This window comes from Osmerus mordax, chromosome 3 (genome assembly GCF_038355195.1).
Source record: "Osmerus mordax isolate fOsmMor3 chromosome 3, fOsmMor3.pri, whole genome shotgun sequence".
Taxonomy (NCBI): Eukaryota; Metazoa; Chordata; class Actinopteri; order Osmeriformes; family Osmeridae; genus Osmerus; species Osmerus mordax.
The window spans coordinates 1,207,121-1,223,799 of record NC_090052.1 but is presented as its reverse complement, the minus strand read 5'-3'; the positions used below and the strand labels follow the sequence as shown (position 1 = coordinate 1,223,799).

At 52.1% G+C, this 16,679-nt stretch overlaps 2 protein-coding genes and 3 non-coding genes across 6 annotated transcripts; all 5 read right to left on the bottom strand.

The window, feature by feature from the left end:
* Positions 1-4,012: 4,012 nt before the first annotated feature.
* On the bottom strand, positions 4,013-8,450 carry rpl3 (ribosomal protein L3). The gene is made up of 10 exons (XM_067231994.1): positions 8,416-8,450; positions 7,623-7,815; positions 7,229-7,397; positions 6,597-6,732; positions 6,050-6,236; positions 5,253-5,413; positions 4,977-5,078; positions 4,792-4,887; positions 4,596-4,715; positions 4,013-4,119 (listed from the first exon to the last, which is right to left on the bottom strand). The coding sequence occupies exons 1-10, from the start codon at positions 8,416-8,418 to the stop codon at positions 4,075-4,077; spliced, it is 1,212 nt and encodes a 403-aa protein (XP_067088095.1). The 5' UTR covers positions 8,419-8,450; the 3' UTR covers positions 4,013-4,074.
* LOC136941339 (small nucleolar RNA SNORA54) lies at positions 4,192-4,323 on the bottom strand. Its single transcript, XR_010876484.1, has one exon. It is a non-coding gene; the product is annotated as a small nucleolar RNA SNORA54 (small nucleolar RNA).
* On the bottom strand, positions 5,493-5,586 carry LOC136941345 (small nucleolar RNA U83B). The gene has a single exon (XR_010876488.1). It is a non-coding gene; the product is annotated as a small nucleolar RNA U83B (small nucleolar RNA).
* On the bottom strand, positions 8,059-8,184 carry LOC136941337 (small nucleolar RNA SNORA65). The gene has a single exon (XR_010876482.1). It is a non-coding gene; the product is annotated as a small nucleolar RNA SNORA65 (small nucleolar RNA).
* Positions 8,451-8,856: 406 nt separating the features above from the next.
* Positions 8,857-16,594, bottom strand: slc25a39 (solute carrier family 25 member 39). 2 transcript variants are annotated; one of them, XM_067232011.1, is made up of 12 exons: positions 16,292-16,594; positions 15,150-15,255; positions 14,939-14,998; positions 14,423-14,473; positions 13,268-13,377; positions 13,120-13,187; positions 12,721-12,845; positions 12,362-12,535; positions 11,553-11,662; positions 11,013-11,094; positions 10,574-10,654; positions 8,857-10,424 (listed from the first exon to the last, which is right to left on the bottom strand). In XM_067232011.1, the coding sequence occupies exons 1-12, from the start codon at positions 16,322-16,324 to the stop codon at positions 10,306-10,308; spliced, it is 1,119 nt and encodes a 372-aa protein (XP_067088112.1). In that variant the 5' UTR covers positions 16,325-16,594; the 3' UTR covers positions 8,857-10,305. The 2 variants fall into 2 exon arrangements, with proteins under 2 accessions (XP_067088112.1, XP_067088120.1); XM_067232019.1 differs by lacking the exon at positions 14,423-14,473.
* Between the last annotated feature and the right edge of the window lie 85 nt (positions 16,595-16,679).

The following is a 16,679-nucleotide window of genomic DNA, read 5'->3' as shown; positions in this document are numbered from 1 at the left end:
GGAGAGCACGAGTCCTTCTGCCCTCTGGTGGCAGTTGAGAGTGCTGCAGGAAGGCCGGGTTTGCCAGCCCAGGGAACGTGGTGTCCATGGGAACGGGGTTGGAATACTGATGCCACAGTGCAGGGGTGCTGCAGTGAGGAGCTGGATGAGGTCTCCAAACAAGCTCTACGTACAGGGGCCTCTACTGCCTCTCTCCTGCCTCTCTCCTGCCTCTCACTCTGCCTCTCACTCTGCCTTCCTCTCCTGTCTCTCTCTTCTGCCTCTGCTGAATCTGTTCTCTCTCTATTCTGCCTCTCTTCTCTCTCTCCTGTCTCTCCCTCCTGCATCTCCTCTCTCTATCCTGCCTGTCTCTCCTGCCTCTCTCTCCTGCATCTCCTCCGTCTCTCCTGCCTCTCTCCTGCATCTCCTCTCTCTATCCTGCCTGTCTCTCCTGCCTCTGCTGAATCTCTTCTCTCTCTATCCTGCCTCTCTTCTCTCTCTCCTGTCTCTCCCTCCTGCCTCTCTCTCCTGCATCTCCTCCGTCTCTCCTGCCTCTCTCCTGCATCTCCTCTCTATCCTGCCTCTCTCCTGCCTCTGCTGAATCTCTTCTCTCTCTATCCTGCTTCTCTTCTCTCTCTCCTGCCTCGCTCTCTCCTGCATCTCCTCTCTCATTTCTCTCTCCTGCCTTTAATCTTTCTTGTGCCTCTCCTCTCTCCTGCCTCTCTCTCCTGCCTCTGCAGTCCTCTAGCAGACGAGGCAGTAAGGACCCATGTCCTCTCAGCCGGATGTTATTGGATCAAGTGTGATTCAGTATATATCATCTTAATATTATACTGCTAGATTATTAGAAGCAGTCCCTCCAATGTACAGAAAGATTGTGTCACTGCATGATTTAAGAAAACCCCTTAATGCTCTCATTGAAATCCCATCATCTCATTGCAATTCAGTTACTGTTACTCAGTTACTTGGGACAGGGTTTGAATTCTTCTGCTTCCAGTGTGGGCTGTGTGTTCCTCAGAGATCTCCATGTACGGGTGTGTGAGGGCCAGGTTCCCCTCCTCTATGTGCGGGTTGTGAGGGCCAGGTTCCCCTCCTCTATGTGGGGTGTGTGAGGGCCAGGTTCCCCTCCTCTATGTGGGGTGTGTGAGGGCCAGGTTCCCCTCCTCTATGTGGGGTGTGTGAGGGCCAGGTTCCCCTCCTCTATGTGGGGGGTGTGAGGGCCAGGTTCCCCTCCTCTATGTGGGGGGTGTGAGGGCCAGGTTCCCCTCCTCTATGTGGGGGGTGTGAGGGCCAGGTTCCCCTCCTCTATGTGGGGGGTGTGAGGGCCAGGTTCCCCTCCTCTATGTGCGGGTTGTGAGGGCCAGGTTCCCCTCCTCTATGTGGGGTGTGTGAGGGCCAGGTTCCCCTCCTCTATGTGGGGGGTGTGAGGGCCAGGTTCCCCTCCTCTATGTGGGGGGTGTGAGGGCCAGGTTCCCCTCCTCTATGTGGGGTGTGTGAGGGCCAGGTTCCCCTCCTCTATGTGGGGGGTGTGAGGGCCAGGTTCCCCTCCTCTATGTGGGGTGTGTGAGGGCCAGGTTCCCCTCCTCTATGTGGGGGGTGTGAGGGCCAGGTTCCCCTCCTCTATGTGCGGGTTGTGAGGGCCAGGTTCCCCTTCTCTATGTGGGGGGTGTGAGGGCCAGGTTCCCCTCCTCTATGTGGGGGGTGTGAGGGCCAGGTTCCCCTCCTCTATGTGGGGTGTGTGAGGGCCAGGTTCCCCTCCTCTATGTGGGGGGTGTGAGGGCCAGGTTCCCCTCCTCTATGTGGGGGGTGTGAGGGCCAGGTTCCCCTCCTCTATGTGGGGGGTGTGAGGGCCAGGTTCCCCTCCTCTATGTGGGGTGTGTGAGGGCCAGGTTCCCCTTCTCTATGTGGGGGGTGTGAGGGCCAGGTTCCCCTCCTCTATGTGGGGTGTGTGAGGGCCAGGTTCCCCTCCTCTATGTGGGGTGTGTGAGGGCCAGGTTCCCCTCCTCTATGTGGGGTGTGTGAGGGCCAGGTTCCCCTCCTCTATGTGGGGGGTGTGAGGGCCAGGTTCCTTAACCTTAACCCCGGTTCCACGGTTCGACTCAGTTACGACACCACGGCCAGGTTCCCTCTCTCTGCAGGATAACACAGAGGTCTGGCATTCTGCCAAGACACACACACAAGCTTGGCCAGGACCTCTGCTGTCCCAGCATGCACCTGGTTGCTCTCCCACTAGAACAGTGGCACTGCTGGGGAATTCTGACACCCAGGTGTGGGTTCAGAACCACACACACACTTTGTCATTCACCATACTGGCTTTGATAAGAGTACTGGACATTTAGGACTAACACACTCTAAATGTCTGTCTGGGAGAACTCTGTGCTACCCAGAGGAACAGCACCACCACGGGGAGAAAGAGGCGGCGTTTCCTGGTCAGGGACTGGGCCTTATTAGCATGCACACTGAGGTGCACTGCAGCATGCCCTGAGCTTCTTAGAGAAACAGTGTCACCTCCACTTCACCTGCCTGGGAACAGGAGCTAGATAACGGGCCTTACGGACTGTCATCAAATCCGAAGGGTGACGTCTCAGCAGCGTTGACAGTGGAGGGGGGGGGGGGACTTATGTAAAGAGCGCTGTGGTTGTGGTAGAGGCTGGCTCTCTCTTCTCTGCAGTGAGGAGGGTCACTGCCCCTGTTACATAACAGCAGGACCGTCTCCATGACTGCCCCTCCAGCAACGGACACAGCCCAGCTATGCCTCCCTTCCACCCTCTCTCCCAGGGAGACCCAGCCCAGCTTTCCACCCTCTCTCCCAGGGAAATGCAGCCCAGCTCTGCCTCCCATCCTCTCTCCCAGGGAGACCCAGCCCAGCTCAGCCTCCCCTTCCTCTCTCTCTCCCAGGGAAACACAGCCCAGCTCTGCCTCCCATCCTCTCTCCCAGGGACACAGCCTGTATGAACTCCAGCCCTGTTTGTAGGCAATGTTGCTGTATCAATTTATAATGGTAAAATATTACTTGGTATTACTTATTAGTTGGATGTTGATTACAGAAACATATCTAGTTGCTGGAAGTTGAGGAACTCAGAAACCCTGGAACAAAGACAAGTGACTTGAAAGACTTCAGGTTGAAGGAGGCAGAGACCTTGAAAACTTGTGAAAATCCTCATTTTAGCATCGAGTGCAGAATATTATGCAGAGATCTGACAGGCGTTGTGGGACAGCTCCGTGGCCTGAGGCCCCTTGGGGTCCTGATCGTTACCTGCTGAAAGCAGTTTTTGCAGTGATGAGTCAGAGAATGGTGAAGCTTAATTACCAAACAGTAGCTTAGAAAGTTCTAGTCAGCTGAAGAAAAGCATGAGAACAAGGACATGCAGCCACTTAGACAAGGCAGCATTTCTCCATAACACCAGCCTTTACTTAAGACCCTTCTGAAATGTGCCAATTCAGTCTACTACACTGCCCATTTGACAGATATAACATTTGAATACACTGAATGTCTACATTCCTAGTTGTGGGGATTTGGTCTGTCAAAACCCAGATGTGTTGACCAGCACTCATGCTTAGTTTCTCCTGAGGACAAGTGAAGGTTACCAGCACAAGTCCTACAGCTAGTTAACTGCACAGCACTGCTGCCTTACATGAATCAAGCTCAGAATCAGCCGTCTCATGCAACACCAGCCACTCTGAATCCACACCAGCCACTCTGAACCCACACCAGCCACTCTGAACCCACACCAGCCACTCTGAACCCACACCAGCTCACCTGCTGGATTCATTATTGACCAAGCTGTCATCTGCAGCTTTCCAACATGCTGACCAGCACCCAGCTACAAGGCCATCTGACCAGCACCCAGCTACAAGGCCATCTGACCAGCTACAAGGCCATCTGACCAGCACCCAGCTACAAGGCCATCCCTGACCAGCACCCAGCTACTGAGCCTGAACATGGGGGCATACATCCCTGTACCTTGTCAACCACATGGTCACAAGAACAGATTGTCATGATGACCTTCTGGATTAAAGACAGACTAGTGACTTTGTTTTGGTCTTTTATTGAAATCTGACGTCCTGCGTAAACAGACAGGTCCCAACGAGATCTCAGGCGGTCTCTTCCTTGGAGATGCGATCCTTTTTGAGTGGTCCCTGTGGAGAGAGAGGAGAGGTGGTCAGGCATGATGCAAACAAGCATGATGCTCTGCAGCCAGGCGCTAACAGACGTGTACCCAGAGAGTGAACAGGGAGACAGCACAGGCAGACAACTCCCCTGCCTCACTGGGTGGATTCATATAGCACTGGAATGGAACCCAAAATTCATACTGAGAGTGAACCAGGTTACGAACAGTGCAGGGAGTCGTGGACGGTCACATGGTACAGCACACTGTTCTAGATAAGTGGTTCTCAACCCTGGTCCTCAGGGACCACCTGTCATGCATGTTTTAGATGTTGCCCTGCTCCAACACCTGATTCGTCATCAAGCTCTGCAGAAGCCTGGTAATGACCAGTTCATTAGAAGCAGGTGTGTTGGAGCAGGAAACCATGTTGACCATGCAGGACAGTGGGCCCCGAGGACCAGGGCTGAAGACCACCGCTTCACACGTGGGCACCATGAGGAACCTCACCATGAAAGCCTTCTTCTCCTCAATGGTCTGGAAGCGTCCGTGGCCGAACTTGGACGTGGTGTCGATGAACTTGAGGTCAATCTTCTCCAAGGCTCGCCGGCTCGACTGCACCAGCAGAGACTGACGGGGAGACAAGCTGTCGTTAGACGCCAGGTCTCCACAGGGACGGGGTGCGTGTCACGAGGGCTGGTCTTACCTTGCGCAGGGTCAGCACTCTCTTCTTGGTCCCGATCACACAGCCCTTCAGCATGACGAAGTCATTGGTCACCTCTCCGTAGTGGACAAACCCTCCCTGGAAACAGAACAGCAAGGTTAGGCCAGGAAACAAGCCAGGCTAGGCCACGGGCCAGGTGTGGTGCAGCAGAACAGCAGGGCACTCACCAGGGGGTTGATGCTCTTGTTGGACAAGTCGTACTCGGTTGAAGCGTTGTTCTTCACCAGCTTGCCATCCTTGGTGTGGAAGCCCTGGCCGATCTTGTAGATCTGGAACAGGAAGTACCAGTGAGGAACGTGACCAAATCACACCTACCCCTCAAGTCTACCATAGGAACAGGTGTGGGCAAAGTTTGTACATGTAAAAACAATAGATCTTGTGGCTGCTTTGACTCATTTCCTCACAGATCATTCTACTTAATAAACCCCCACCCATCTCCGTACCTTCTTGTTGATCTCAGTACGGTGATGGTAGCCCTTCTGCCCAGCACGGGCCACAGAGAAGGCCACACGGGCAGGATGCCAGGCCCCGATACAGGCCACCTTCCTCAGCCCACGATGGGTCTTCCTGGGTAGCTTCTTGGTGTGCCAGCGGCTGGTGACACCTGTGGGGGGGACAGAAGGACCAGGTCACCAGCAGCTCACACACCTGCTCTGGGGCGAGGGCCGAGGTGTGATGTTACTAAGCGTCTCAGAAGGAAGGCAGCATGGAGTGTTTCTTCATGCGTGTCAGGCGTCATGCCTGACGCAGTGTTCCGTGGTCTCATCGCCGACACTGTACCAACACTACCTGTGGTCTCCACTTTGACACAGCCAGAGGGTCCCAACCCTGGTGCCCTGCATATTCTAGAACAGTGGTATTCAACCCTGGTCCTATATACCCCCTTTCCTGCTCGTTTTTTATATTTCCCTGCTCCTACACACCTGATTCAAATGAATGGGTCGTTACCAGGCTTCTGCATAACGACCCATTCATTTCAATCAGGTGTGTTGGAGCAGGGAAACATCTAACACGTACAGGACAGGAGTACTTGAGGACCAGGGTTGAGACCCACTGTTCTAGATATTTCCTGCTCCAATACACCCAAGCCGTTACCAGGCTTCTGCTTGATAAGGCATTAGGCTCAGATGTGTTGAAAGAGGGAAACATCTAGAACATGCAGGGCTTCCCTGAGGACCAGGGATGGGAAACTCTGCCAACAAGTCACTTGACAGCTCCCCACTTCCTCCTGAAGACTCACCCTTGTAGCCGTGACCCTTGGTGACCCCGATGACGTCGATCATCTCATCCTGTGTGAATACGTTGGCGATTGGCACAGCCTGCTCCAGCTTCTCGCGGGCCCAGTCCACCTTGTCGGCGATGGAGCCTCCGTTCAGCTGCACCTCCATCAGGTGGGACTTCTTCTGCCTCAGGGGCAGCAGGCGCATCTGGGGGGGACAAACAGGGGGCTGTTAGCATGGAGCTACTGGCCTTGTCATCATTCCCAATACACTTGATCTGTCCTATAAACATCTACAAGTTAATTTTATGACCTGTCCTTCAGTGGCTTTTAAAATGAGTTTTAAGAGCATGACATCTGTTGACCAAGGTGAAAGCTAACTGCAGCTAGCTGGGTTTATTAGCCATGTGTCTCACACAACCCAGACTACTGTGGAGATGAGCAGCCAGCTGCTACGTTCGTTGAAATGTTGTCCACAAATACACTTCTACCTTAAACTGCCAACTTGAGACAACACCTCTGCATGTGTGGATGCCCAGCAGGAGCACGCTCAGCCACCCAGACCCACCTGCGTGTGGGCCAGGATACGGACCACCTGGCAGTACTTCTTCATGGAGGCAAAGTCTTTCTCCAGCTGCTTCTTGCCCTCATCGTCCTGCCACTTCTTGCAGTACTTGGTGAAGGCCTTCTTCTTGGACTTGTACCTGCGAGGGGGCAGCGTAGCGACACAGGGCACACGGGGGGGGTTGGCGCAGGTCTTCATGGCCCGTCAGGCCAGAGGAAGAGACCTGCGCCTGGCTGGTCGCCCTCGCCCCCAGGGGGGTCAGGGGCATTAACAGCGCAGGGTTTGGGCTCATGGCACGGCTTCTAAGAAGCTCTTTCCACCGGCCAGAGGAGCCCGGAGCTCGTCAGGGCGCGCTGCGCCTGAGAGGAGCTGCCACCAGGGGGCACCGACATGTCAGACACGCTCAGGAACATACAGGTTTCACTGGGCACTAACATGCTGCTCCAACACAGTATCTTCAGCTAAGGCTAGTTTGCACTGCCCAAACACATGTCAACAGCTGTAGGGTTGGTTTTGCCTGATGGCATTTGTTGGGGCAGTGTAATTCAAGTTACATTTCTCAGAACATTCTAAGCCCAACTGGATGTTAGTTGGGTTGTGGACAGGCATTTAAACCACCCTGGTCCGTGTCTCACCAGTTCCTGTAGAAGCGACGCTTGCACTCGTCGCTAACGTGCTCGGCAAAGATGGTCTTGAAGGAGCGCAGGCCGCGAGGGGTCTCAACGTAGCCCACGACACCAACCACGATCATGGGAGGGGTCTCCACGATGGTCACTGCCTCCACAACTTCCTTCTTGTTGACCTCTGTTTAAATAGAGTAATTGTTTAGTCTCAGCAAGTTACTGCCTTGTATCTAACCAGGGTTCAAATTAACACTTGCTAACTTCACTTAACAAATTACAACTGCGCTCAGTACTCGACATTCAGCACGGGTTTAAAGCCCACTATGTCCGCCCGTCGAGGGGATCATCACTGGCAGATCAACTTAATACTTAACGGGCAAATAAAATGTTTACAAAAGTAACTCACTTGAGCCAGGTCGGTCGACCTCGCGCACGATGTGCGTCATGCCGGCCTTGTACCCGAGGAACGCGGTCAGGTGCACGGGCTTGCTGGGGTCATCCTTAGGGAAGCTCTTCACCTTGCCCCGGTGGCGTCGGCTCCTCTTGCGGGGAAGGAAGCCCAAGGATCCGTGTCGCGGGGCAGAAAACTTGCGGTGAGACTGGGGAGCAAGGACGAGTTACACACGCGGTCAGTCTACGAGCTAGCCGTTTAGCATGGCTTGCTAACATCATTGAATTAAGACAAAACATAAGTACGAGAACGTTGTTTCGGTCGACATCTTACTATATTCCGGTCCATCTAGGTGCCGTAAAATATTTTTAGTTATTTTAAGTAACTAAGAAATCTCCGTATTGACCGGTAGGTTACAGGGCCTGGTCTTTAGCCAGATCTAGCTTGTAGTGCTTGTTCCAGACCTTTCGGCGCAGAGTCGCCCATTGTGTTGGGCAGCCCTGCTTCCTAGAGCTGGGTCTATCTTAGCCTCCACTGGATTATACTCAGTCACGAAAAAGACGAGAATAGTGGCGGGAGGCTGGTTGATTAACTTCCATTACCGCTACGATGCCGCAGCCATTTTGACCCATGCTAATAGTGTGAGTAATATTCCAAAATTTTACAAGGTGAGACACCAAAAATACAACTAGATGCATGTAATGCATGTCTACACAATTACTAGTTTGCTAAATACGAGATGGATAACTGTAAGATTGATCAGATTACGGCTGGATGATTATTCCTGACACCATCAGAACAAACTCACCATTTCGTGTCCGATCCGATTGAAAGAGACATAAGAAACGGAGACGCGTGGCTTTTATACAAAATGAACCCTCGCGCGATCTCGCGTGACTATGTATCTCGTCACTCGTGTCCGGTAAATATCTTGGCCACCGGATGTCACTGTCTCTAAACTCTCCGAGCCCAGCGCTAAAAAGTAGAGAAAAGTCAGTGTAGTTCTCCATTGAAAACGTGTTTAGGCTATGACTAGGCTTAATCCATGTTTGGGAAACAGGGCCTATATGCCGTTTACCCAACTTTCGTGGTAGTTATGAACATGTTTATATTAAGATATCAGTTTCTATGGTAATTATATACACACCCAGTCCAGCACTTATGGTAATATTGTTAATAAATAATTAAAGCAAACTTGTGTATATATAATAAATAATCAGTCTAAATGAAGAGACAATTGAACAGGACATAGCATATCAAATCGTTTTTATTACATAAGTACAATTCAGGTTTACAAGGAAAATGAGGAAAACAAACATAAAAAGGCAATAATTCCAGTATCATCATCTGACCAGGCAATTCTATTATAAATCAAAGTATTTCATGACAGAATTGTATAATTCTTCTGGTAGCCAAGTTTCTCTTTTCCCCCTCCACGTCTCATGAACACAGGCATACAATCAATCACAAACTAGACATTAAAAACCTGAATAACTGAGCACTCCAAACAATGGCCACATTTTTAATCCAAAATGTAAAAAAAAGACCTAATGTGTTAAACAGCAGGAAACCTTCCCCCAGCTCTAACATTCCAGAGATTTTGCACCAGAGATCTTTATGAATTATTCTATTCCAGCTGTACTATGGATCTGGTATATAGACTTGCAGATATTCTTTTTTGAAAGGATTAATGACCAGTTCATGTTGTTACATCATCTAGGTAAGGGGCTAACATGACCATGCCATGCAGTCCTGCGTCAAGTGCACTGTTAAATCTGAACAGCAGAGGGCGTATCTAGCCTGGTTGACATGCACTGTTAAATCTGAACAGCAGAGGGCGTATCTAGGCTGGTTGACATGCACTGTTAAATCTGAACAGCAGAGGGCGTATCTAGGCTGGTTGACATGCACTGTTAAATCTGAACAGCAGAGGGCGTATCTAGGCTGGATGACATGCACTGTTAAATCTGAACAGCAGAGGGCGTATCTAGGCTGGATGACACATGCACTATTAAATCTGAACAGCAGAGGGCGTATCTAGGCTGGATGACACATGCACTTTGTGCTGTTGCCTTGACTGAGACTTTTTACCATCAACAGCACACATGTAGTCCAGCACTGACATGTAGTCCAGCACTGACATGTAGTCCAGCACTGACATGTAGTCCAGCACTGACATGTAGTCCAGCACTGACATGTAGTCCAGCACTGACATTTAAAACTGACTGTTTTTCTGTGACAATGTGCTTAAGTGTCATCCGCGCTATAAGGCATCACATTAGATGATCTTGCTGTTACAGCAAACTTCCAATAGAAAAGTCCCCAACTGTGATGCTCGCCTCATCTTACGACGATATATTCACATCTTTCCCAGGCTTCTGGTCGAGGATATATTCACATCTTTCCCAGGCTTCTGGTCGAGGATATATTCACATCTTTCCCAGGCTTCTGGTCGAGGATATATTCACATCTTTCCCAGGCTTCTGGTCGAGCTTCATAACAACCCATTCATTAGATTCAGGTGTGTCGGAGCAGGGAAACATCTAGAACAAGCATGGCAAGGGGACCCTGAGGACCAGGGTTTGAGAAAGGAGGCTGTTGTGTGTGTGCGCGTTTGTGTCTCTGTCCTCCTGTGTTGAGAAAGGCAGTTGTAGGGTGTGTGTGTGTGTGTGTGTGCGCGCGTGTGTGTGTCCAGGCCTCAGCAGACAGTCTGAGCTCGCTGCAAGTTCAGCTTCTGGAAGAAGGTCTTGCCGAACTCGTAGCTGCTGATCATGACGGCGCAGGCCGGAGCCACCTTGATGACCCGGGGCATGAAGCCTGGAGAGAACAGCAGCCGTCAGTCTCACAGCGGCAGGGGGCTGTTTTGAAATGTGTGTGTGTGTGTGTGTGTGGGGGGGGGGGGGGGGGGGTGGGATTGCAAAGAACTGTCACCAACAATATTTGAGTTAGTATCCGGCTGTGCTTACCTGCAAACAGGCCCCTGTATCCTGACTCCGCCCAGATGCTCCTCATCATGCACCATGTGGATGTGGCTTTCTTCATGGGAACTAGGAGAGAGGAGAGGGTTAACAGTGTCAGGGCAGTCGAAGAGTCATCACAGCCACACAAAGAGTGACTCAGAACCATGTTTGTCTTTGTGTCCCATAGAGAGGTGGTCTTCAACCCTGGTCCTCAGGGCCCACTGTCCTGCATGTTCTAGAATGTTTCCCTGCTCCAACACACCTGTTACCAGGCTTCTATTGAGCTTTTTAACGACAATTCTTTTGAATCAGGTGTGTTGAAGGAGGTAAACATCTGGAACATGCAGGACAGTGGGCCCCGAGGACCAGGGTTGAAGACCACCTCTCTATGGGACTGTAGCTACCAGGCCTGACAGAGCAACACACACGCAACACACACACACACCTCCTCGTGTCTCCATCTCTCCCAGCTGGATCTGTCTCCGTGTCTTCACCACATCAAACGGCAGAGTCAAGATGGCCGCCACCTGAACAGATGAAACCCAGAGGGATCGCACATTTTCATGAATTAACAACAAACCAGACGCCTGTTCCATAAAGCCAGTTTACCAGGGAAAGTAATGCCCGGCTTATCCGGTCAACTCGCTGAATGGAACAAGCCTGGTTCCCCCCCTGCCTGGGCAACAGAACATTCACTGTTACAACTTCCTTGTTTTCCACTCAACATTCCAAGTTAAGAGTTTCCTGATAAACCTGAGAGGCGCCCTGGAAGGAGGAGCTTTGCGTTACTCCCCTACGCCTGTCAGTCACACTGGGTCCACCACAAACAAGACACTAACGTCTCTGAGTTCCACATGAAGATCAGACGATCGTCACACTGTGTCAAAGCCTCCACGGGCTCCTACTGAGCGCGAACAAACACCAGCTCCATGAAGAGGCCGCTGGCCTGGCCCTCTCCTGGGGTCCGGCTGGCTGAGGTACTCACCGCCCCGGAGACGGCCCCGGCCGTGAAGCAGGTGGAGAAGGAGGCCTGCTGCTCCTGCTGCTCCTCACACAGCCGGGCCTTCACCAGCTCATAGTTGAACCAGTACAGCGCTGCACACACACACAGTTACACACACACACAGAACCGTTGTGAGTCACAGTTCATGATGAGCAGAATGTGAGGATAGTGACAGGACCACCAGACTAACAACTGACTGCTGGACCTACCTTAGATTGAGAAGCTAACCCCCTGAGGAGCCCCTCACCTGAGAAGCTAACCCCCTGAGGAGCCCCTCACCTGAGAAGCTAACCCCCTGAGGAGCCCCTCACCTGAGAAACTAACCCCCTGAGGAGCCCCTCACCTGAGAAGCTAACCCCCTGAGGAGCCCCTCACCTGAGAAGCTAACCCCCTGAGGAGCCCCTCACCTGAGAAGCTAACCCCCTGAGGAGCCCCTCACCTGAGAAGCTAACCCCCTGAGGAGCCCCTCACCTGAGAAGCTAACCCCCTGAGGAGCCCCTCACCTGAGAAGCTAACCCCCTGAGGAGCCCCTCACCTGAGAAGCTAACCCCCTGAGGAGCCCCTCACCTGAGAAGCTAACCCCCTGAGGAGCCCCTCACCTGAGAAGCTAACCCCCTGAGGAGCCCCTCACCTGAGAAGCTAACCCCCTGAGGAGCCCCTCACCTGAGAAGCTAACCCCCTGAGGAGCCCCTCACCTGAGAAGCTAACCCCCTGAGGAGCCCCTCACCTGAGAAGCTAACCCCCTGAGGAGCCCCTCACCTGAGAAGCTAACCCCCTGAGGAGCCCCTCACCTGAGAAGGGCACGTCTCGCAGCACGGTGGGCCCCCAGCCCCTCCAGAGGGACATCCAGCCGTCCTGGGCCACGGCGGTGCGGATGCAGGCCCCCAGCTCCCCGTAGGACAGCCGCTGGGACTGCATCTTGGTCCGCAGCAGCTCCAGGGGGCTGATCACGCTCACCGCCCCCACTGGGACCGGAAGGAGAGGGAGACAAACAGGAAGAGAGCCTCAGGAACAGGAAGTGGTTATGTCACACACCGCGTGTGTGTGTCCTGGTGTGTCTGAGCTCTGTGTGTGTGTGTGTGTGTGTGTTTCATCCCGAGCAAACCCTCGTCTTTCATATCACTATGACAACAGTCGCCGTCACACTCACATCTGGCCAGACCGCCAGCCACCAGGGGAATGTGGTTGCCTTGGAAACCCAGGCCGTAGCGCAGGAAGTCCCTGAGTTGGTCGTAGCAGGTGAAGTAGATGACCGTGGCAGGCACCGCCATTATCCTACACACACACGTGAAGCAAGATGTGTTTGGCATATCCTTTTATGTGATATTGTGATGATGTTTCGTTTGACTATATATGATTTTAAGATGTATATTTTTGGGGTTTCATCAAGCTTTATTGGATAAGACAGTTCAAGGAAGACAGGAAAGGCAGAGGAGGGAGAGAGAGCGAGCGAGCGAGCCAGAGAGACAGCGAGAGAGACAGCGAGAGAGAGAGAGAGACAGCAGAGGGCCCGGGCCAGATTGGGGATATGATCTGAGACGTGACTCACAGTGTGGGAGGCAACCCGCTCCACAATGACCTGAGCCCCTCGTGACGAGTGATCTTCACAAACGCATCCTGGAGAGAGAGAAGAGTCAGTCCACACAACTTAGGAGAGAGAGCGAGAGAGAGAGAGAACATACAAATAGAGAACCTACCAGAGTGCCAGTGAAGTGGGTTGGCGTTTTGTACCAGCTGGAGCAGCTGGGGGCATTCTGACAGACGTAGATGTGATCCATCAGCCCGTTACAGTACAGGTAACACCTCCCTGAGAGACACACACCATGCCAGCCTGTTACAGTACAGGTAACACCTCCCTGAGAGACACACACCATGCCAGCCTGTTACAGTACAGGTAACACCTCCCTGAGAGACACACACCATGCCAGCCTGTTACAGTACAGGTAACACCTCCCTGAGAGACACACACCATGCCAGCCTGTTACAGTACAGGTAACACCTCCCTGAGAGACACACACCATGCCAGCCTGTTACAGTACAGGTAACACCTCCCTGAGAGACACACACCATGCCAGCCTGTTACAGTACAGGTAACACCTCCCTGAGAGACACACACCATGCCAGCCTGTTACAGTACAGGTAACACCTCCCTGAGAGACACACACCATGCCAGCCTGTTACAGTACAGGTAACACCTCCCTGAGAGACACACACCATGCCAGCCTGTTACAGTACAGGTAACACCTCCCTGAGAGACACACACCATGCCAGCCTGTTACAGTACAGGTAACACCTCCCTGAGAGACACACACCATGGTCACTAGAACAGCTCTCCACCAGGTAACACATGTGGTACTGAAACACCAGATGACCTTGTCTAATCTAGCACTATTCCAAGGAAAACGTTTTTTAGTAGATTTGAGTGGCGCTGAAAAAAGCAAGCTGGACTATTAATAACAAGAGTGATGTCAATGACCTAGCAGACAGGAATGGGCGAGGTGCAAGGCTGAAACATGGAAACTGTTTGTTTTGGGACTATTTTTGGAAACTGGCAATGATTTCCCCGAACATATATGAGAGAAAAAAGAAAAAAAAAGGGTTTGAAAATAAACTTTGGTCTCAAATCCTTCAAAATCTCAACGGACTTGTTATATCCACAATTAGGAAAGCATTCACAAGATTTGATCTCTGTAGCTCAGGACCTGACCAAGACCTGACCAGGACCTGACCAGGACCTGACCAGGACTTGACCAGGACCTGACCAGGACCTGACCAGGACCTGACCAGGACCTGACCAGGACCTGACCAGGTCTAGACCAGACCAGACATGCAGCGCTGGGCCTCGTACTCACACTTGGAGGGCCGGAGCACACCGCTCCAGGGAGCAGAGTCGCAGGCCAGAGCTGTAGAGAGGGCGGGGGGACGGGGGGACGGAGAGAAAGACAGAGGGAGGAGAGGAGAGGGGAGCACAAACAGAGCATAAGATGCTGCACACAAGGAGCAATGCAGGCAGCTGTTAGTTAAAGCATGGCCTCACCTGGCCTCCCCTGGCCTCCCCTGGCCTCCCCTGGCCTCCCCTGGCCTCACCTGGCCTCACCTGGCCTCACCTGGCCTCCTCGGACACCCCCCCACCCAGCTAGAAGGACTAATCTACTAATCTGGTGTCAGGTACAGGGTCAACTGAGACCTACAGGCCACGAGAGACTAACATAACAGATTCTAGAAGCTGTAACTGGAGGGGGGAGGGGGGGGGGGGGGGGCATGACAGTGCGGTTTGACTTGTGAGCAGTACAAGTGACTGATTCTGAAGCTGTAATAACACTGTGTGAAGCACGGAGGCAGGTTCAGATGAACCGCGGCTCTCTTACCTCGATAGAAAGGCGTTTGCTGGGCCTGTAGTCGTATCTTCACAACATCCAGCGGGGTGACTAGAAACACAGGACGGGTTCAGTTCCACTGATGAACCACCAGTGGGCCGTGCATGTCATCTTACACAACAGTTATCAGGAAGCGATTGATCGTTATGTCATTTGCTGCCTTTCTAGGGTAGCTGCTCCTGTCCTGGTGTGTTCTCCTTACCAAAGATGGAGGTGAGGAGGGCGCCGGTGCCAGACGCCAGCATCTGCTGCACGGGAGTTATCCCTGCCACTGGAGGGAGGACAGGTCGCTCGCCCATCCTGACCAGCTAGGACCACCACACAAACATGGAGAGAGAGGGGGAGAGAGAGAGAGGGGGAAGAGAGAGAGACATCTGTAATCAGCACTGTTGGTATTAGGTATTTAACTGTGAGCATTCGCAGATCCCTGTCTTTCAACGATAACGTGTTTCTGGCTTCACTTTTCAACCGTTTACATAGACACTGATGCTGTGCCTGAAGCGCAAGGCCTTCGTGTCTGCTGTGTAGATAAGCAAGGTCTCCACCAGGGACAGGGGGTTGGAGAGTAAACAGGAGGTTTCCATGTCAGTGTTGAGTTCCTGTGAGCTGCGGTGTAGGGTGTGAGACCTGGGTGAGAGAGAGCTGCAGGGATAACCCAGCCCGTATCCTCCACACACTCCAAAACAACACTACCAGCTCCTGGGTCTAGTCTAACAGAGGGGCTTCATTTAATTGTATTTACTTATGTCCCCAAAGGGCAATTGCTTCTGCAGCAGTTGGCTTTACAAAGCTATTGACAGACCAAACCACTGGCTGCAAGGGGGTGAATAACACCAAGCTTGACATACTAAGATAGCTTATCTGCTGCCTGCACCATCCTCTCCCTTCTCTCCTAAAGCGCACACTTCATGCCTTTCCTCGGCTCCCAAACTCCCTCAATACCTAAACCCTACTAATTCTAAAATAGTTTGGGGTGGATTTTGGTGCATTATGGATGGCCAAAATACCTCTCTTACTAAGCAGCTTGTTTTTCCTCCGTGATACATTAACTGTCTATGGTGCGTGCTGCGTCTGCAAACTGCTAGTAATGCTAACGGTGGCTGAGAGCGACCGTGTGGGGGTCGCATAATCCGGGACATGTTGTGAAGCAAATGTTCTGAGACGGTCACATCCGTATCTGCAATCTTCCCAGCTAGATTAGTGCCTAGCCACACATTGTTTTAAAACTAGCTACTACTGTAGTGATTTATTCGCATATCAAACAAGCAATCCTAGCTTCAAAAATACTGTACTACAGTAGATCGGTCGAGATTGTGTTCGTAGCGTTATATGGTTAATACTCACCTCTACTTGTCGAGAACTTGATGTTTTGTTCATAATACTGTCTCGGTTCGCTAGCTAGCTACCTAGCATGCAAAAACAACTTGGTGTCAGAACTCCCATGCCCACCACAACCTAGTAGCTGAGCTAGCTAGCGAGCACACACCTGCAGGAATACCACGACCAGGCCACTAATCAAGCCGACCTGAATATACTTAATTCTTAACAAAAACAATTCCAACGCGTGATTCATCATACGGACTTCAGAGAAGGTTCACGCTTCAACAAAAATGCTATTTTCTCCACCTCCTGCATCCGACCCCTGTCACTGACACCGTGACCGTCACTGTTACACAACAGCTGCAACACCCTCTGGCGGTCAGTGTGGCTGAAACAATATCACCAGAAGTCG